The sequence below is a fragment of the Ambystoma mexicanum genome, chromosome 8 (assembly GCF_040938575.1).
Source record: "Ambystoma mexicanum isolate Mex_15411 chromosome 8, UKY_AmexF1_1, whole genome shotgun sequence".
NCBI lineage: Eukaryota > Metazoa > Chordata > Amphibia > Caudata > Ambystomatidae > Ambystoma > Ambystoma mexicanum.
This window is the reverse complement of record NC_090929.1, coordinates 811,588,923-811,610,725: the sequence shown is the minus strand read 5'-3', so window position 1 is coordinate 811,610,725 and position 21,803 is coordinate 811,588,923. Positions and strand designations below refer to the sequence as shown.

Genomic DNA, 21,803 nt, shown 5'->3' with positions numbered 1-21,803 from the left:
ATTGAGGGTTGCGGTAGGTGACCATCCCATTGTAGTGCAGGAGTCCCCAGAAGTCCTCCCTCTTGACCCCACGACTGAGGCCCAGGATCTGCAGAGCTGCACAGGAACAGAAGCCATCTGCTGCACCTTTCTTCAAACTAAAGGTACTGTACAGTCTAACAGAACTTACCTCTTGTTTTGTAACCACACTTGTCCTCGTTGGAGACTTGTCTTGGTTTCTCTGTGAAGTCGCTGTCAGCTTCTTTACTTCACAAGCCTAATCAGCTTGTGGCCACTTTGATTTCTTCTATTCTACAAAGACTTCTAAAACTTTGTGCAAGACTTTCTACTTACCTGTAAGACTTGCTTCAGTTCACCTTGACTTCTGCTAAACTTAACATTGGCTAGCCTAGGCTCCCTGAATGACTCTTCTCTCCTCTGATCATGTGGTGTGGCTTCCTTCCAGGAAGGGGTTAACTGACTTTGGATTGAGGGGGTTGTATTGAAAGTACTTACCTGCTTAAGAATAATTGTGTGAATAGTTGTCTTATTCTGAAACCTCTTTTCTTTGACACTCCTCTGTGAAGTTTCTAAATGCAACAGCGATATATTAATGTCCCCAGCATCTTAACTATTGAAGTCACCTGAGGGTGTAGGTAGTGTGTGTGGGCCATCCCAAAAGGGTACCTACTGGTTTAGAAATATTGAGAGTGTATTTTGGAGTGCATTTGTGTGTTACTATATAATTCACATGATGTAAACCTATCTGCCTGCGCAACTGAATTGTAACAAAGTCCATCCTAAGCTTGTAACCTCTACTCGGTGTACTTTGTATACAACACTTCTAATATTTGTATATTCTGCCATTGTAAGAAATGTAATGCATTTCATGACTCTCTTTAGGTTACCCTGTGCAGGTAATTATAACGTTGTACATAATCCCTGTAACATATGTAAATTAGCTGTATACCCTGTTTTGTAAATAATGTTTTCACACTTTTGACCCTTTGTAACTAAGTTTTGCATTGTCTTGTAACTGCTGTGCCCTGATACCTCTGGTTATGGAGCGCATTATAAATAAACAAACAAACATATTACCCCCGTCTGAAGAAGGCTTACTCTGACTGTTCAATTAATAATGGTTTAATCAAGAAACCTTGTGTGTAAGAGTTTATTGGAATACTTGCCTCTGTGAACCTCTTTGTAACTTCCCTACAGCTCACATTGACCCCTCTTGAGATAAGCCTGGCTGTTCAACCCGCTACCAACCTGTGTAGTACAGACTTATACCAAAGGTTGGGTTCCTATTGCCCGCAGGTCAGGGTTGTTGTAGTGCACCCAAAGGGTACTGCATACAATCTTGCCTAACAAATGTGATTCAAATTGTGCCTTTTAAAGAAAGTGTATTCCGCAGCACAGGTCAAAACTACTAGCCGCATTGTGAAGTAGCTCCTTAAACTGGCCCACATTGACCAAAAACTGGCCCATACCAGCATTTTGCATTTTTGGTTCGGTATTGCCCTATAAGCCAGTCCGAGCTGGCGCGGGTGTCCCACAGCACTGTAAGCTCGGGTGAGACGCTGCCACACTCTTCTTCTTCGCGATGCATCCCTCCCACCACAGGAAACCCTCCCACCCTGCTGGGGAAGCCCAGGCCCACACTCAGAGGAGGTTATTGTACAGGCCCACCACTTAGGAGTCGAAGGGCACATACTTTGCAGAGGATGTGCAAACTGGATCAACAAGCTTTTTTCTCCTCTATTTTACATCTTGTGTAATGGCATAGGGCCTGCCAGTGCATGCGTACAGCAAGCGAAGCAAGTTAGCCTAAAGTCGAGATAGCAGGCCATCTTGACATATGGCAAGCTCACACTGTCGTTCTTGACAATTGTGTACTATTTTACCTTTTAGGTGTTATTTCAGGATCTAGTATCTAAACCCATAACAAAAATCGGTGTTGCACCTGGAAGGTTCAGCTCTGTTAAAGTATTCAAAATCCATGCATTTGGTATGAAGATCTGCTATGTGTGTATCTACTTTAGAAAATCTTTGGGAAATATTTAATTTGTACTACCTTCAAATATTAATATACTATTAAACTTGTTAAGTAAACTGTAAATCTAGCTGTAGCAATAGATTTGTTTATTTCTTGTTCATTGGTTAACATCATGCCCCCCATTTTTAGTGGTTTCCCCAACTGGGTCCAGGCCTCCAAGTCGTAACAGAAATAATGAGATGCCAGGAGACGAAGAGCTGGGTTTTGATGCTGCTGTTGCTGCCTTAGGTAAGCATGGTTCCTGATGGTCTTTTAGCAATGTTTTTGGGTTCTTCCTTTTCTCCCTTGGTTCGCTTGCTTTCTAAATGTTTTTCTGTTTTACATTTAAGCTTCTACCATTACCCTGTGCCCCCTAATCAGTACTTCAGCTTGTAGTAGTACTTTTCGTCTGAAGTAAATCCCATATTTCAATAATAATACGCAAGTAAGTGCCCTCGGATAACTTGACTGTTTTGGTTTGGGGCCGTGCAAGGCCCTCTCTACAGAAAGCGTTGTATAAACACCACTAAAGGTTTTTAAAAACATTTTTTATTGTATCTTTAGCCTTTATAAAAACGGCCTTCCACACATAATAAACGACAATTCATCCAATCAATTTTAAAACCAAATGACATAAAACCTAAATCATAAACATCTCATTCAATACATTAAACATCATATCACATAAATGCACAATGTAATAAATCAGATTTCTATTGTTGGCATTAAGAAATATTCCCCATAGATATTGTAGACATTGAACTCCTCCGCCATTATCATATTTCAATAAATGTCTATGCTTGATTCTATCCAGACTGGCACAATCAATTAAAAGATGTTTTGTATTTTCTACAGTCAACTCCCCACGTAATCGGCAATATCTATTTTGCCTTAAAATATTTAACCATGCTCCCAAGATATCCATTGAAGGCATAGTGTTGAATTTAATACCCATTTACTTACTTATTATATGATTACAGGGAGACGTCTGTAGATATACTGGCATTTTGTCAAGATTTGGGTAGTATTCCATAAATAAATTACTATTGGCTTTACTTGCCAATTCTACAATATGCTGTTCTTTTTCAATTGAATGTAATAATCATTTTTACAGTCGCCTTATAGCAACTCATAGGTGTTTCCAGAATCCCTAACTCCATACCTTGTAACGATGATTCAATACTTCTCAAACAACTGTTAGCCAATCATTTTTTTTTTTGCTTTCTGTAAGAATGCCAAAATGTTTCTAACAAGGTCCCATTTTCGGCATCAATCCCTTACAAGCCTTTTTTGCAGAATTATGATACCACAGCTAAGTATATTACACTCTAACTTCAGATATTCTATTGGCAGAGTAGATTAAGTTCTCATCAGTTCCCTAATGATTTTTTTCTCTAGTTTGTCACATTTATTTTTAATATACTTCCTACCCCACATTTCTATTCCATACAACATTAGTGGCCTGACTTTCGTGAGATAGTTTTGATGATTGGTAGTAAATTACATTTGCTACATTGCCCATTGTTTCTCACAAATGAACTGATCACACTTTCTATTTGGGAGATGCATATGTTTAACAAATCCCAATGCTTGTTCCAGTTTAAATCTGCATCAATCACTATACCGAGATACTTTTATTCCTGTATAGTTTTAACAATATTCCCTTCGATTTTCCAACAATTTTTCATTTTTCCTGGATGATTAAAAAACATTATTTTGGTTTTATTAGTGTTAATTACTAAATTGTTTTTTTTTTTTTACAATAACTTCCTAGCTGATCAAGTTTCATTTGTAGTCCAACTGGGGTGTAGTCCACCAGGACCAAGTCGTCTGCGTACCCCAACCAACCCAAAATACATACCTAACATCAAATGTACCACTGCCCTCCAACACTTCTTGCAAATCCGACATATTGAGGTTAAATAAGCAGAGTGTCAATATGCAACCCTGCTTAACGCCTCTACCCGTCGGAATCCAATTTGTTGCCTTTCCAGAGCAAATTAACTGGACAATTACCCGTGTGTCCTGATGCAACGCCACAATCATTTTATTCAATCCCTTTGGGATCTCTTTGACTTCTAATTTGGCTCACAGTTTGGATCTATTCAGTGTCAAACCCTGCACTAAGATCGATAAATGCAGCATATATCGGCAATTCACGAGAATACCAAGAATATTCCATTGTGCTAACTAATGTCAGTACTAATGTTACTGAGTGTATTCTGCCCTCTTCGGAAACCAGTTTGACAAAAAGGAATCCTTGTTTTCAGGTCCCACCACGCTGTTAGCTCTTGCAATAAAAAAAGGCAAATATATTAGATGCTATACTCTGTGTAAAGGCTGGGGGTGGATATCTGTACTTCTGTCCTCTATTTGGTTGCCGCAAAGGCACAGAGCACTCCAGCCAAGGTTCTCTACATGGTAGCTTGGACGAGCAACCAAGGCTTATGCACTCGGTAGGTGATGCAGGCAGGTTCTTAAGTACAGTGAGTCCCCAAGCCCCCACAAATGAATGTCCACACAATGTTAGATGATAACAGAACGTCTTTATATAAAATAAGGTTTTGTAATATATATACATATAAATAACACTTTGTACACAGGCAGTTCTATTCAAAGAATGGCAAATATGTACACACTATGTGGTACCACACAATACTTAAATTCAGTAATAAATGCACCAACTGAAGATAACGTCCAATAGGCATGTGAATTCTGAAGTGCTGTGTAACAGCATAGATTAGGGGGCAAAGGAAGGTTGGTTATGAACAGTGGTAGAATGCTTTCCTACGACTAGATAATTCTGTGTGAGGATCCACCCACCTGGGCAAATTGAAATGGAAAAGTTAGGGAGTAACTGATCTTGTCTTTTACAGCGCAGTCCAAAAATGTTCAATAACCCTCTAATTTCTTTTTAAAGGTTCTACCACCCCAAAGTACTAGAGAGGCCACTAGAGAAACAGAATCCAAGAAGGATCAAGGACCCCTGGACGACTGCTGAGGCTGGAAGATGCTCTTCCTAGTCACAGTACCTTTGGTGGCCTGACAGGCGAAGTGGCAGAGTTTCTCGGTTTCACTCGGCGATTCCCTTCAAGGATGGATCCCCCCTTGGAAAAAGGTGCCACTGGGATGCTGAATCCAAGAAGAAAAATGTAACCAAAGTTTCTCTGAAGTGCAGCAGTTTTACTCTTTGCAGTGCTCTCCATTGCTCGACGATTTCTTCGACTGTAGGAGTCCTGGGAAGATGACACTTGATGTGGTCTCCTAAAAGGCTTAGCCGATGAGAGTAAGACCCCTGCGGACCTTAGATGGCTTCTGGCGGTGACCGGTGCAGAGGTCACTTTTGTATTCGGGATTACGTGGTTCTCTGACTTTTGGTTCTTCTGTGCTTCATCACAGACCTCTGGACGGCTTCCAGCCACCTGGACTCGAACACTGGAGTGGACTACTGACCTTCACCAAGTTTGGATCCTTGGGAGGTCTTTGTTGGATTCTGGTGGCAGAAAACACACAAGTGGACTTTCCTCTGCAATCAGCGACCCTGGACCTTCTCTGGTGTAAAAAAGTGGTGAGTGAAGCACTCCTCTTAGGAATTCACTAAAACCCCTTCTCCAGACGGCAGGCACACAAGGCTGGCTTCCAGGGTACTTCTGGTGAAAGTGCAGGTTGCACAATGTCCCTCGTAGCTCGGGGAGAGGTCTCCGTTGCAGGCCTTCTATTGTATCAGTCCTTGGAGCGGCACAGCAGATTTTCGATTTCGATGAAGAGTAGCAGCCGCAATCCTCTTCCTCCAGCTGCACTCCAGGAATAAGCTTCTGTTTCGACTTCAGCTTCTGAAAAAATGGTGAGTGTTAGGGAGTCTAGTTATACACATTTGTTCCCCATATACTAAGGCAGAGCCAGGCTCAGTCAACCAATCGCGCAGAAGGGAATTTATACAGGCTGGCGGCCAATCAGGCTCGCAAGCATTCAGGCTATTTACTCCACCCAGACACCCACAACAAAGAATGTGGACTGGGCTAAGCACCCAGCCTTTCAGCACACTACACTGCATTGATGCCAGTTTCAGTTAGGGCTGTCTCAGGCATTGTGTCACACACAGAAACAAGACATCCACAACACAGAATGTGAGTTGACTTCCCAACTCCATTCACACAGGTTCCACCCTAAGGGTGTACCCACAACACAAAGCCGCTGGGAAGGCTCCAGTCAGTCTGAGAAGAGGCAGCCCCAGGGACATATATGGCATTTCCACCCAGCTGCCAGTCGGGGAAGGGACAGAGTCAGGGCTTGCCAGGACTTTGGTATACAAGGCAAACGGCAATAGAAACCAAGAGGTCACAGTGGCCATCTTGCCTTTCTTCAGGAATCCATAGATTACTATGGCAGAGCCTGGGTGTCCCAAAAAACGTTGGACACACTGGACCACTGCCAAGTGAGCATGTAGCTGCCACCAGCCCATACCCTGCTTTGTGGGTAATGCACAGGTGCCCAAAAACACACATAAGGGGTACAATGGTGTACCTCCAAAAGGAAAACATGAAGAGCTACACTGCTAGAAGTCAAGGCTGGACCTCAATGGCAGAAAACATAAATAAAATGCATACAGAGAAGTGGTAGGACAAGGACTAGTAGGCCCTGCCCCTCAAAAAGACATTTCCAGCATCACACACAGCATAGCTAACAATCTGTAATGTGATGGTACATTTTTTGCCCCTTTTTAAAAACTGGGAGGATTATAGTCTCCTTCCAACTAGGCAGAATTTTTCCTGTTCGACTAATCGCTTTAAAAACTTGTAACATTACATTTGCCAAGAGCGTGGGGATCTTCTTTAATAAAACATAGCTGTTGCCATCCGGGCCCATTGCCCTACAGATTTTCAAACTCGCACTTACTTTTATAAGTTGTTCAACAGTGATCTCACATTGCCATAATTCGTCATCTAATTTTTCCAAGATGACCTGTTTGGATTGCGTTTTCCCCAAGATTTCACCAATATACTCTTCCCATATATTGCAGGAAACTTTATTAATCGTGTTTCCCTCTTGCTGGTTTGAGTTTATAAGTTTCCAGAATATACTATCATTATGAGTATCTGTCTGTCTCGATCAGTTGCAACTATAAATCATTCTTTTTCTTTTTCAGATAATACCTTAACCATTGTTTCAATTTATATTTCTGTTGCTTTATAAGGACCCCCATCTTCCTGGCTTTTTCAGCTAGTTCTGACCGCTCCAGCTTGATTATCAGGTTATTTAGATCTTTTGCTAGCACTTTCTTTTCATTTTGTACAGTTTTATCATACTGAGATCTACAATGGCCCGGTATAAACCAATATTGTTGGGCAGTTTTATGGGCTCTATTTAGAGGTTCCCTTTGTGAAAGCACTGAATTTAAAAAACTTCAAAAGTCACTATTTCTTCATCCGCTATCTCTTAGTCAATGGATCAGACATTACATATAGTCTGATCTGATTCCTCAAAATTTCTCCCATTCGGCGCAATTCTATTAGATCCCTAGTTAACCACTGGGTCAACAGCACAATTTAGCTTCTCTACTACGGGTTTCTCCAGTTCTAGAACTGCACACACAGGAAGATGATCGCTTTCTTCTCTTGAAGAGATCGCCATATCGAAGACCCTGCCTATATATTTGGATTTCACAAATGGATAATCCTATAGTGGATTGGCTTCTGCCATCCACACGGGTACTTCCCCCATGTCTGCCACCTTTACAATACCCGTTTAACATCTTAAATCCATGAAGTTGATGAAAATTCAGCCAACCGAGTCCCTTTTTATTGGAATGCTTTTCTGATGACGGTAAGAGTGATGACCTCAAATTGGTTTCTTCTCCAAAGTTAACTATCGGAATCCTTGCATTGAAGTCACAATCGTATTTTCGTCTACTATATTCATCATTTCTAATGTAGTTGTTTTGATGGCACTATGCAGCTTTACGCCAGGTGGGTCATGGATATTAATTATCATTAACTTATCCTACCAATTTGCTCTGACACCACTCAGTACATAATCCAAGCTTTCTTGCATTCTACTTAAAAGTCCATTCATTAGCAACTTAAATATGCAAGCCGCTCTTTGGTCTGCCGCTTGATGCCTTTTTTGCCATAGATTCTATGGACTGTTTTGCTTCAAAATGCAAAGGTTTGGTTAGCCAGGTTTCCTGCAACATCAGCACTGAAATAATTTGACCATTATCACTCAAACAATCATCGTCCCAACGATGAGACAGCCCTCTTGTGTTCCATGAACACAACCAACGATCATCAGGACTGAATCGAGAAGTATTCTTGGAAGGCTTTAGGAAGCCACTGCCAATAACCAGAATTATTAGGGACATCTCTTTTTCCAATTCCATTTCCCTGTTTACTTCTTTCTAATACGTTGGTTGCACTTTTTCTACTCTCATCTACCTCCACACTTAGACTTGTTATTCTTACTTTTTTCCCCTGGTTGACCCAAGTTCTTTGGGGGGGGGGGAATTACTGTTTGTGAGCAGCAGTAACCCCTTTTGAATAGATCCACATCATACATCCGTCCAAAAACAAGATCTACTGACCATATTTGAAGTAGGTATATCATTTGAGTCTACTTGATCAACGAAAGTAATGTCCTCGCTTTTGATCACCCTCAGACTGATTATACTGGAAACGATGTTCATCAACTCTTTTCAATTAATCTGAGTCCTTTCCAAACTTGGACACATAACTTATTGTCAAAGCTCTATATTGATCAACTTTTATATCCTCATTAGACAGTCATAGTTCGCCTGGAAATTGTGTTATTTCTTATTCCTAAAGCACCAGTGTTGTTCCTTGGAGTTTACAGTCGATATGTAATGACATTTTGCTCATTACCTGCACTGGTTAAATACTTCCCATTACACCAAGTTCAGTGTCACAGGTGATAATTGAATTACTGCCAGGAATCCCCATTACCACAATGTACACTGTGTAACAAAGCTGGTAATTAATACTGATAAGACCAGCTCTAGGTCTTCAAAAGAGGCAAAGGTATAAACAGTTGCCATTGGGTGAAATGCGGGTTGTGGTAACCAAGCCGTTATTTGATGGTAGAAGAGTGGTTTGTAATAAGCCTTTTTCTTAATTTGTCTCTCCCTTAGTATGTTTTTGACTCTAGCAGTAAATGTTTGTCAAAGGTGCTTAGCAGCTGAAAAAGTCAGTAATTAGTAATTCTGTTCTTCTCGCAATATTTAACAGTATTCATATTCTGCTTTAAGTATTATGTAATTAAAATGATTACCTCTTTGTTGTGTGGTATTCTCTGCAGCTATTAGAGGGTCCACATGAATCGGAATGCTGCAGGTACTTTGATGTCTGCTTTCTTCTATGCCCAGTCTTGAGGAATAGCAACAACGTATGGATGCTGGTGAACAGTGTCCCCCGGCTACCTATGAGGCAAAATTACTTGTAAAGTTATCTTTTGCATACCTGTAGAACATCCTTTGCATTCTCTGAGTTATTTATTCTTTAGTTGTGGCTTAGCAAGACACTTTGAAACTGGGAAGAAGGGACCATCTCCACTATGAGCATATTTGTTGAGCTCATTTGCTTGTCTAATATATTTTAAAAGCCCTTCAAGATTACATAATCTTTTATGACCCAGATGCAGTATTCCAGCCGTCGAATAATAGAACTTGCTTGTTTATTTCTCATCTGTCTGCCCTCCACACCCTCCCATCCCCGATAAGTTTTGCTTGCTTCTTCGTATGTCTTGACCTTTTTATGTACAATAGAAGTCTTAAACCAGCACTTAACTCGGGGCTGCAACTCAATCTTTAATGTGCTGCCTTGGTATTGATGAAGTAAAATGCAGTTCAGTTGAAATGAGTTAAAAGAATGTTAAGTTGTTATGTATGTGTAAGTGAGTGTTGATGAACTTATGAACTTTTCGCTTATATAGTTATAAGAGGCTGCATTTTGAAATACATATATTCTTTCTGACAAGATGGAGTTCTGCTTTTGCACACAATGAGATTCATCAACCTGTTTAACTGTAGCGCAGCTTTAGTTTATGTAACTCTGCACACACCTCTGATTTCCAGCATGGTAGAAACTGATCCAGCTTCAAACAGAATCGTATAAGGGTTTGTAAGTTTAATTGGGATGCAAGCTCTGCGCTGATGTCTTTAGGAGACATCGGGAGAGTCTGAAGCGCAACCACTTTCATAAAAGGGCATTATTGTGCTGATTCAAGTCCTAAATTCTTTTGCAGAGCTAATTTTCTGCAATGTACTAAAAATCTATATAAAGACGATACTATGGGGGTACGCAAGATTGGGATGGTCACGTTTGTGTCCACCTCACAGCTGCTGCTATTGAATGTTTATCGAACTAACCTCACCTAAATCAGAGACCTGAGTCTGATTATTACAAATTGGTGCCTGCTCCTTGAATGCCATTGCCCCGGACTCCATAGAGGAGCTGCTTACGAGTTCCTTGTCTTAATTGGGATATCGCAGAGGGGATTGTCCTTGCAATGGGCAGCCCATTGCCAACTTGGAAGGGAGCTGTTCTATGAATAGCTGGGTTTTGTAAACATTTAAGGTAACATTGTTTTTTGTTAGTTATGGTCAGTGCGTTTGTCTCTGGTAACTGGTATTCTGGATCTGTTAAAAAGAGGGCTCTCAATAAACCCAGTGTGTTCAGGAGCCAGCCAGCTGTCAGAACACGTTAAGTCACACGTTTAGGCATTCACATCAATCTACAGTGATTAGAGGGGTACATCATTAGTGCAGGGAAGAATGATTCTTGAACAAATTCAAGGGTTTGTCCATCTACCCTTCCCCCAACCCAGTGAATTTCTGGAACCATAGACACCTTGCCTCCGCAAGAGTGGCTCTGGTGAAGGCTTTTCTTTCAGCTCTTATCCTAGCACAAAACTAATCAGGCTTTCAATTCCTCTTTGCTGTGTGTACAACCCTCATCTCCCCACTACCCGATCTCCGGACCGCAACTGATGTGGGACGTAAAAAACTGTTGCAATGCTACTGTATGGGGCTTGGTTAGTGGGAATTGAGAAACTGATTCTAATGGGGTCTGAACAATGTCTTGTGTTATGGGTCATGAGTAAGAGTTGGGCACAGAAGAATATTTTGATTGCTATAAACCTTTATTCAAGAAAAAGGGGTTGCAAAACCTACCTTTCCCTATAGCTATGAGGGGGTTTCTCTGGCTTAACCAAAATAACTAGTGCCCAAGTGAGGATGTCCAACAGTAAGACGTATGTACTTTGCCCAAAACCTGAGCTGACCCACTGTCCGCTCCTGCGAGTCCTGATCCGCGGGAACTGCTTAACCCCACAGACCCCCGAAAGCGTCTGACCAATAGCTGTCTTAAAAATCAGCTGAAAAACCAAACACCCTCAAGGGAAAGGGGAAGTGGAGAAAATAACAAACAGACTTCAGCTTCCAGGCTAGGCGGAAATCTGTAGGGAGAAAATAAGTACAACACGTTTACCTTTAACCTCTTGACTCTCCCAGCATAATTCTTATATGAACAACATGTACCTGTATCCCTCCTCAGAAGGCTGGGAAGAATTATTTGTGCTGAAAGAAGTGAAGAAAACCAAGCTATTTCCAGTCAGAAATCTTCCAGGATTAGAGGAGTCCTTTAAACGAGTAAATTGCTGCAATTTAACTGGAGGGATGCTAGTTCCTTAAGAAACTGATTAGAGTCTGTGTCATCCTTTGATTTTCAATAACCTGACTTTGAGTTCAATAACATTTTGTAATTTAATGTTTTTCTTTTCAGAACGTTTTTTGCTGTCTGTTTTTTTTTTAAATATATTTATTGATTACAGCAAGAGAAACATTCTAAAAAAAACAACAAAACATCATTGATAACTTCAAAATTCCAACTCCTCCCCTCCCCCTCGGTGGTAGCGTCCAATACCCCTCAAGCCTGAAATAGGTCCAAAATCCTAATCCTATGCGGGCAGCATTGCATCATGTAGCCCGATTGAAGGAAGTCTATGAGAGCCCCCCATCTGTTCGTGAAGGACTCGGCTGACCCCTGTAGGTTGTGTGACAGCTTCTCCATTGTGATCAGGGACCAGATCCTCTGCAACCAGCTAAAGACCCCCGGAGTTTCATTTTGCTTCCAGTGTTGGGCTATAACTGACCATGCCGAGATAAGTAAACCTGCGAACGATCTCTATTGCGACTTGGAGAGCTTCTCAGCGGCGTGGTCCCTCAATCCACAAAGCCATACCTGCACCCCCATTTGGTCTACATAAGGGAACATCTTCAAGTGGGATTTCACCTCAGTCCAGAAAACCTGAATCCATTTACAATCCCACCATATATGCCTCCATGAACCTTCCACCCCACATCCCCTCCAACATAGTTTGGAAACCATCGGCAACATCCCATGCAGACGCTCCGGCGTGTACTGCCACTGCAGTGCAATCTTAACCCACATTTCCCTCAATTGGATGGAGCAGGTCAGGGAAAAAATGTCCCCCCATAAGACTTTCCACTGCTGATTAGCAATTGACTTTCCCAATGTTCGTTCCCATTTTATCATATAGCTCCACTTGACCTCCTCCGACTGCACATTTATGAATTTGTACAACATTGACACAAATGTCTTCGACCCTGAGCTGGTTATGGTATATTGTTCAAAGGGGGGTGAGGTCCCTCTCGGCCGCCCGTTTGATATCCGGCGTTACCAACCAATGGCGAAGGTGCCCATACCTGAAACTGTCCGAGTCCTTCAACCCCAGAGGTCCAGCGCAGATCTCAAATGACTTAACCTCCCCATCCTGAAACATCTCACCTATCTTAGTCCACCCAGCTTGCTCCCATTTCCCATAAACCCCCTGCTCCATCCCCGGCGGGCAAACTGGATTCCTAAACATGGGAGTATACGGACCCGGCACTGTCGTCATAACCCCTCTTCTCGTTTGAGCATCCCACGCTTCCAATGTGGCTCCCACGACTTTGCTTATTCGCAAATTTGAGTGTCTGGTCTGTGTACTCTTCCACAAACGTTCCCCCAACTGAGCTCTGGCTACAGCTCTATCTTGATCAGCCCATATTGTCTGCCCTTCTCCCCCATCCATTCCCTTAGGACCCATAAGTGCCCTGCCTGGTAGTATCTGAGGAAGTGTGGGAAAGCTAGGGCTCCATCCTGTTGGGATGCCGACAATACCCCTCTTACCACCCTGTGCGGCTTTCCTCTCCAGACTGCTGTCTGTTATCTTGATGTGTTTTAAGCAGCCTCTTTAACAATAAAGTTATTCTTATATCTCTCTGCTTATAGTCTTTCAGAAAACTTGCTTTGCTTTGAGATGAACTCATTTAATGTTTTTTATTAGAGAGACTTCAACATTCAATTTTAGCGCATGCGTGAACAGAAACACTTTAATAACTCAACACTGAACTTTTCCACATGCGCGTTGCTGCCAAACAATTCTTATTTTGATCACACGGCGGTAAACCCAGCCGTGTGCACGTTACAACTGAACATTTTCAAGATTCAAAACATATGGCACTAAGCACATCCCCTTGCGCGAAACAGTATTTCTTCACTGATCTCTGCCGCATGTGTGAAGCTGACATGGTCTCTACGAGGAACACATGACTTTCAAGTTGCTGCGAGTGCGCAGCAAAGAAACACTACTTCGGCTCAGGCTGCCGAGGAACTGCTGGGAGACTATACCCGCCGTCGGCCACAATTGGGAAGCGTGAAGGTGTAGCTCTTTGGATTGCTGACACGTGGCTTCAAAAGGTTTTACCCTACTTTAATAGAATCGTGCCAACCACGGATAACGTCAGAATCTTTCTGTAAGTCTGTTTTTCTGACTGCTCGTGCGTGCTGCCATAACGCTTCAAAAACAATACCGAACTCCTTTTCTCTGTAGAGATGACAAGGAAGGCTCTTCAGATTTAAAGGTAAATTAACTGAAGAACCTTACCTAAATATCTAACTAAGTACCTAAAATAAACTTCAAACTGTCTTTTCGTCACTGCCTTTTTAGCAGTTGCGGTGCTGCGCTCCCACCAGTCAGTCTGGTTTTCTTGTCCCTTGAAGCTCTGGATTCACTGGGATTCTCAAACCTCATGCTTCTTCACCTGTTACCTAGTTACACTGAGGCTTTGGCCTAGAAAACCGGAACTCCTACTACACAGGACCTTCCTGAACAAACTTCACGATGAAAGGCAGTTGAGAATCCCTGCTCAATCCTGAAGAGAACTCTGCAACCAATCAACTCCCAGCACCATTGTCTCCATGATGGATTGGGAGAACATCCTTCTGTAAAAAGGCAAGGTTAAGGCCAAACCAACTCATACCCAATACCTTGAATAACATGTAACCTATGAAGAGTCAAAGGTAGATTTAAAACTTTATGTATAATAATCATACAGATCGAAGCTGTGTTCATCCACTCAATATACCAGACCCAGGCCTGACAGTACCCCTCTTTAAGCCCTGACTTCAGGGCCAGGTTTAATTGGATTTTTTCTATGGAATCTAGATATTAGTTTTGGAGCATGAACATTCTGAGCAAATTCCCATGTCCGCTCCTCCGGACCAAACCCTTCCCAGTCAATTAAATATTGCAACCTTCCCCTAGATTTTCTCGAATCCAGAATTGTCTTAACTTCGAATTTCTCTTAGTTCTCAATAATTACTGACTGAGGAACTGATCTTAACCTTGTCCCTTTGATCACAGGTTTGAGTAAATTAACGTGAAAATTTGGGTGGACATTCAAACTGAAGTCATTTTAATTTGACTGTAACTGGACCCAATACCAGTTCTATTTCAAAAGGACCAACAATATTGGGACTAAATTTACTCCTTCCTTTCAATCTGAGAAATTTAGTAGACTGCCAAACCAAATCTCCAACAACATAACTTGGACTATCTCTTTGTCTTTTGTCAGCAAATTTCTTGTAATCAATCTTGCTTTTCTGTAAGGCCTTAGTTGCTCTCTCCCGTCCCTCTCAATTAAAAAATTCTTTCTTCAACTGCAGGATTAGACATTTCTCCAGGTATAATTTCCTGAAGAACACGAAGATATCCTCTACTACACAAAAAAGGAGACATTGAAGAATCTTTTCTAGAATTGTTATATGCAAATTCTACCATCCCCAATAAATCACCCCAACCTTTGCCTTCTTCCCAAAAACACCTCAAATACTTCTTGAACTCTTGGTTCACTCCCTTGACCTGTCCATTAGCCTCCGGATGATAACCTGAAGTCATTTGAATCTCCATCCCTAAAAACTCACTGAAAGCCTTCCAAAATCTGGAAACAAATTGTGAACCTCTATCAGAAATAACTTGATTTGGTAAACCATACAAACTATTTCTTGAAGAAAATGTTGAGCTAAATGAGAAGCCATAACTTTTCCTTTAATAGGGATGAAATGACCCTCCTTAGTAAAACAATCCACCACCACTAGTATGGTCATGCACCCATGATCGTTAGGGAGATCTGTGATAAAAATCTAATGAGATCGTATGCCATGGCCGAGGTGGAATTGGCAAAGGTTTTAGCACACCCACAGGTTTCCCCACAGCAGCTTTAGATTTAGCACATGTTTCACATGTTTTAACAAAATGTAACACATCCTCCCTGGTGGTTTCCCACCAAAAATGTCTTTATACTAGTTACAATGATTTTTGAAAACCAGGATGACCTGTCAAGATTGATTTGTGACATTCTGTAAGGACATTTTGTCGCAAAATGTTTGGAAGGAATAATTTAGATTCAAAATATGGCAAACCCTCTGAGATGTTACGAGCTGGATCCTGACACTTCCAATCATTAATTTGTTCAAAAGATAAACTTGTTGAACTTCCTGCAAAAAAACCTCCTCCACATAAGTGTTGGCCAAGAGGAAAGTTTCCTCAGCAATTAATGGTTTTGGGCTCACATCCAGTTTCTGGTCACTCCCAGGGAACTGTCTTGAAAAGGCATCCGCCTTCCCATTTAATTTCCCAGGTCTGAAAGTAATAAAGTCAAACTCTACAAAAAACAAAGACCACTGTAGCTGCCTGGGGGTTAATGTCTTGGCTGATTTGAGAAACAGTAAATTTCTATGTTCCGTAAGAACCATAACAGTATGTCAGGCTCCCATTAAATAATGTTGCCATTCTTTGAAGGCCGCCTTCATAGCTAATAATTCTCTCTCCATAATTGTCCTATTACACTCAGCTGGAGAAAACCTCTTTGAAAAATACGCACAGGATGCAATTGCCCAGTTTCACTAGGTCGTTGAGACAAAATCGCATCCATAGCCAAATTGAATGCTTCTGCTTCAACAAAAAATGCCTTGGATGGGTCTGGGTGTAACAAAATTGGACTTGAGACAAACCTTCCTTTTAATACGTTGAATGCTTTTTCCGCCTCCTCATTCCAACTGAAATTAACTCCCTTCTTCAGCAGCTTAGTGATTGAAGGATTCTCTCAGATTATACCTCCAATGAACCACCTGTAAAAGTTTGCAAACCCCAAAAAACTTTTGTTTATTTATATAGCGCACCTAACCCGTGGGTATCTGGGCGCTTTTACAAAGGTTACATTTACATTACATTATAAAGTTACAATGAGACAGATGCAAGCAATTATTTACATTACATTGGTGTGAAAAGAAGCAGGCAATTTATATTACAGGATTCCAAATGGATATATATATAGGAGACATATGGTGAAGCAAAATTAAGCATCATGTGAGAATAGCCTTATTTTCGTTTTTTTTTCTGAAACTGTGGAAGGATGGTTCTGATCTTAGGGCAACAGGCAAGGTATTCAAACGTTTGGCTGCCAGTACCGGAACGCTGCTACCTCCTGCTTTCATAAGTTTATATCTGGGAACCTTGAGGCAATGAGAGTGTAGGGTTCAAGTAGGTCGATCCAATGTGTTTTTGGAAAATGTGTCTGCTAAGTATTTGCGGGCTGAGTTGGCGAGGCTTTTATGGATGATGGTGACTTAAGGTTAATTCTATCCGTCACAGATAAACAGTTAGAGGTGCATCTGATATCAGACCTGTGTTGTGTTCTAGGAATGTTTAGCGCTGTTCTTAATGCATTATTTTGCAAAATGTGCAATTTGTTGACATTCTGTTTACTCAAGCCTAGGTATAAGGCGTTACAGTAGTCTATTTTGGACAAGATTAATGCCCTGGCCAAGGTGGTGCAACTAGATGTAGACAGGAATGGTTTGCAGCGCATGGATTTACTTGCAAGTGTATGCTGTGGAAGAGGATGTGGCATTGACTTGTCTTTTCAAGTTTAAGGCAGAGTCAAGTTAAAAACCCAAGGTTTTTACCTCCTTGAATACTTTAATATTGTTACCGTCAATATTGAATAATGTGAATTGGTTGCTTAGTTTGTTTAGTCCTACTGTGGAGCCAATGAACGGGACCTCTGTCTTTTCATCGTTAAGACAGAGACCATGAGTGGCCATCCATGCTTGGATAATGAGATCAATTCTGTTAAGCACGGTTGAGTCAGTGTTGTGATTGCCAATGATGGGGATGAGAATCAGGGTGTCATCTGCATAATTGGTTTAAGAGACACCCAGATTGTCAAGGTAATCGAAGAGAGGCTTGGTAAAAATGTGGTACATTGTAGGAGTGACACACGACCCCTGCGGTACTCCGCAGGTGATGGGTGCAGGATCAGCTGATGCGGTAGGAGAGAAGACCCTCGTGGTAAGATTATCCAAGAAGGATTGTATCCAGGCAGTGGCCTCAGCGGAGAAGTGGGCCGCTGAATTTTGATGATTGCATAAGACTTTGTGATCCACTAAATCAAATGCTGCAGAAAGATCTATAAGGAGGAGGAGGGCAAGTTTTCCTTTATCCCTTATGTCGTCCATTTGGTTTTTCAGGTCTATTAAAGCTGATTCTGTTCCATGTTTGGGTCTAAAACCAGACTGTCGCAGACCAAGGATGTTCTTAGTTTCAAGGTAAACTTGTATCTGTAGATAGGCTGCACTGTCTAGTATTTTCAGGAGAAATGGAACAGTCGTTATTGGTCTGTAATTGGTTGGGATATTTGGGTCGAGGTTAGGTTTTTCTTAAAGTGGGAGGACCCATGCATCTTTTAGATTTCTCGGGACTGTCATGTATCAAAGGAAGAGTTCATTAATGTCATAATGAATGGCGCTAGTTCCCTAGCTGCCTCTTTGATTATGGGTGCCGGGCAGGTGTCCCCCTGGCATCTAGATGGTTTGAGGTAGGCTATTATGTCCTCAACATCGTGAATGGAGACTGGGGTGAATATGAAACCGTTACATGATTTTGTTAAGGTCGACTTTGACTTTGGCAAGGGGATGTCCTGTGATAGATTTCTTTATTTTCAATTTTCTTTTGAAGGGGATCAATTTTATTAGCGAGCGGACTTGTCCTTGGTACATGTTTCTGTTGGAGGAGTAGGGGACTCTAGTTCTCTTAATATAATGAAGAGTTCTCTGGTATTTGAATTAGCTTTGTTGATTCTATCATAGGTGTCTTTTTTTTAGCTTGAAGGATCTCAGATTTATATCTCGTGGCGATTTTGGTAAGTTTATCCTTATTCTCCACTGTGGGGTTGATTATTCATGAGTATTCTGCACCTTTTTTCGTTGCATAGTGCTTTAAGATTAGGGGTGAACCAGGAGTTTAGGTGTGCTCGAGGCTTACCTTTGCACAATTTTTTAAAGGTGCAATTTTGTCCATGGCTTGTTTGATCATGTGGTTGTAGAGTTCTACAAGAATTGAGGGGTCTGAGCTAGTAGGTGGAAGATTGGTGATGAGTTGGAGTAGCGGTAATACGTTTTCCACTGTTATATTCTGCTTGTTTCTAGTAAAGGCCGGGGAGCCAATGGGATCGTCGGATTAAGTTGTAGACTGTCTTGTAGGGTGGAGGAGATCAGGTAATGATCAGTCCAGGCACAAGGTTCATTAGATGTGATTTTGGTATCTCAATTGAGGTCAGCTAGCCAGTCTAATGTTCTTCCTTTAGTATGTGTAGGAGAATTGATACGGTGGATGAAGCCTAGTTCACTAGTAGTATTAGCGAGTGCTAAAGCATTGCCATCTTTCAAGTCATTAAGACCTAGATAAGGTCACCTAATGGTATGATTTGTGAGGTCAGTTTCGTAGTTATGGTGAGTAGAGAAGTAATATCTAAAATCAAAAGATGAGATGGGGCCAGGCGGTCTGTAAATAAGGTGCATGGTTATAGTGCGTGACGCTGTGAGAGGCAGTTTGACTGCCAAACTTTTCACCTTCACTCTAGTGGGAGCAGGCCAATCCTTCACTGCTTGAACTTTGTCCATCTCAAGTCCTCGTGGAGAGATGACAAAACCAACAAACTCTACAGTTTCAGTATGGAATTGGCTCTTTTCCAATTTAGCAAATAGATGATGTTCTCGCAACTTCATTAGCGCTCAGCTGACATGATCTTGATGCTGTTACAGATTTTGAGAAAAAATTGAAATATCAATATAAACCCCTACAAAAATATCCAAAATTCTTTTAAAACATCATTAATAAAACACTGGCACGCAGCTGGGGCGTTACACAGCCCAAATGGGATTACTTGGTATTCAAATAATCCAAACCTAGTCTTGAAGGCTGTTTTCCACTTGTCTTGTTGTCTGACTCTGATTAAATGATAGGCCCCTCTCAAATCGAACTCAGTGGCACCTTTAATACGATCTCAGAAATCAGAGGTAAATGATATCTACATTTTTTTTTGGTAATCTTGTTTAGAGAACGATAGCCTATCCAAACTCTCAATTTACCTCCCTTCTTGGGTAGAAAAAAATAAAGGCGAGGCTGCTGGGGACTGTGAATGTCTGATAAAACCTTTTATCAAATGTTCATCAATATATTCCTTTAAATACTAATTCTCACTTTCAATCAAAGCATATACCCTTCTAAAAGGCAGAATAGCTCCATCCTCCAAATCTATCTTGCAATCATACGACCTATGTGGTGGCAACACCCAGCCTCAACTTAATTAAAAACATCCTCAAACTCCCTGTAACACTGAGGCAAAACTCCCGTAATTGCACCAATTGAATGGGCAGTTTCACATCCTTCTGCCAACTCTAAAACTTTCATTAAATGTTCACTTTGTCTGTTCTTCTCCTCTGAAATTAAAACAATATTGTCTACAAAAATCAGATTTAAGCTCCAAAATTCTTATACTCCAGTCAATAATCGGGTTATGGAAAGTTAGCCATGACATTCCCAAAATGATTTGCAATTGTGGAGCATCAATTAATTCAAAAGCTAATATCTCTCCATGATTCTCCGCCATACACATCAACAAAGGAACAGTTTCATGAGTAATGGGCCCAGAAGTCAGAAGCGATCCGTCCACAACCCTCACCTGACCTACAACCCCATTCTTAACTAATGGAATCCTTATGGTCTTAGCTAAACCCCAAGCCAGAAAGTTTCCGGTTGCCCCGTAGTCGACCATAATCGGACCTGACCCTTTCAACTTACCCCCAACATGCATGCAAGGATACGTTAACAGTGATATGATGTACTGCTGCCTGAAGTGTGTTGGCAGCCTGTTTAAATCTGTTGTTGGGAGATTGAACTCTCTTTGGAGTATAAGGACAATTTCCTAAAAAATGACCGCTCTTACCACAGTACAAACATATATTATCTGCCCTACGCCCCTTTCTCTTGCTTGGACAGCGGACCTTGCACCCTACCTCCTGGTTCTTTGGTCTTCACATCCTTGCTTGTCCATTCTACCCTATATCTACTCGCTCAGGACCTCTTGTCTCACCCCAGCCCTTCGTTTGCTCACTCTTCCTTTCTTCAAACCGAAAATCCCCCTGCAGAACTAAATCAATTAATGCATCGCAGGTTTTGGGTCTGTCCACTATAACTGATAATGCATCCTTCAGATCATATCGTAACCCTTGGTAGAATAGAGAGGCTCTTTTCTTCAGGCCATCCACTCTCCAGAATCAAAGACTTGAATCGAGTTCTGTAACTAGTTAAATCTTTGTTTCTCTGTTTCAACTCTAACTCCCCATCAATCTCCTGGGAAATTCGCCTTCTGTCAAACATTTTCCTAAAGTCCTGAATAAACTCTCCCAGGGATTCCATATTTATCTTCAAAATGGAGGGGGGCTAGCTAGCATCCATGCTGTAGGGACATGTTTCTCCTTTGGCTGCCGGTGAGCCGACATGATCCTGCCTGAATCAAACACTATAGCACCCTAATTACCATACAAACCGATGGCAGGATGCAAGAAAGGGGAAGGAACAATTGGCAGCAAGCACAGATGCAGCGATGGGACGATTGCTGAATGCGGGATCTTGAAGTCGGGGACCCGACCAGCGGTGGCACAAAAAAGATGGCGGATGCAAGAAGAGATCTGAGGCAAGTCAGATACAGAAACAGCATGGTACAGGTTCCGATTCACAAAGGTCGATCCAAGCCACCTGACCGACCCTCTGCCAGCCAGACAACCTGGGTTCAGTGCGGATCAAGTTGGAGAGGGTGTAAATAGTAGCCAGCGTGGATGTTCGTTCAGCGTGTGGCGAGGGCACGTGAGGTGTGGCATTAGGGCATGACCAGTGAACAGGACAGAGGCCAAATAGGACTGGCAGGAGTGGCGCGGGTGAGCGGCAGGTGATTCTAAGAGGCGGCAACCGGGAAGAAGTGGTTCAAAGCAGCACACTAAAGGAGCGCACAGAGTGATAGCTAAGAGGTAATCGCTGCCCCGGGAGGTGTGGTTCGCCTGGGTCCGCGACGTCCCTCAGTCCCCCTTGCGGG

The 21,803-nt window shown here is 41.9% G+C and overlaps 1 protein-coding gene across 2 annotated transcripts in view; it reads left to right on the top strand.

Annotated features, from left to right (window-relative positions):
* Positions 1–21,803, top strand: part of ZSWIM8 (zinc finger SWIM-type containing 8) — a 3,132,642-nt gene that overhangs the window by 1,515,108 nt on the left and 1,595,731 nt on the right. For both annotated transcript variants that reach the window (XM_069610680.1, XM_069610679.1), the window contains one exon: positions 2,165–2,263. In XM_069610680.1, the coding sequence (XP_069466781.1) occupies positions 2,165–2,263 (99 nt within the window). The remainder of the gene's footprint in view (positions 1–2,164; positions 2,264–21,803) is intronic.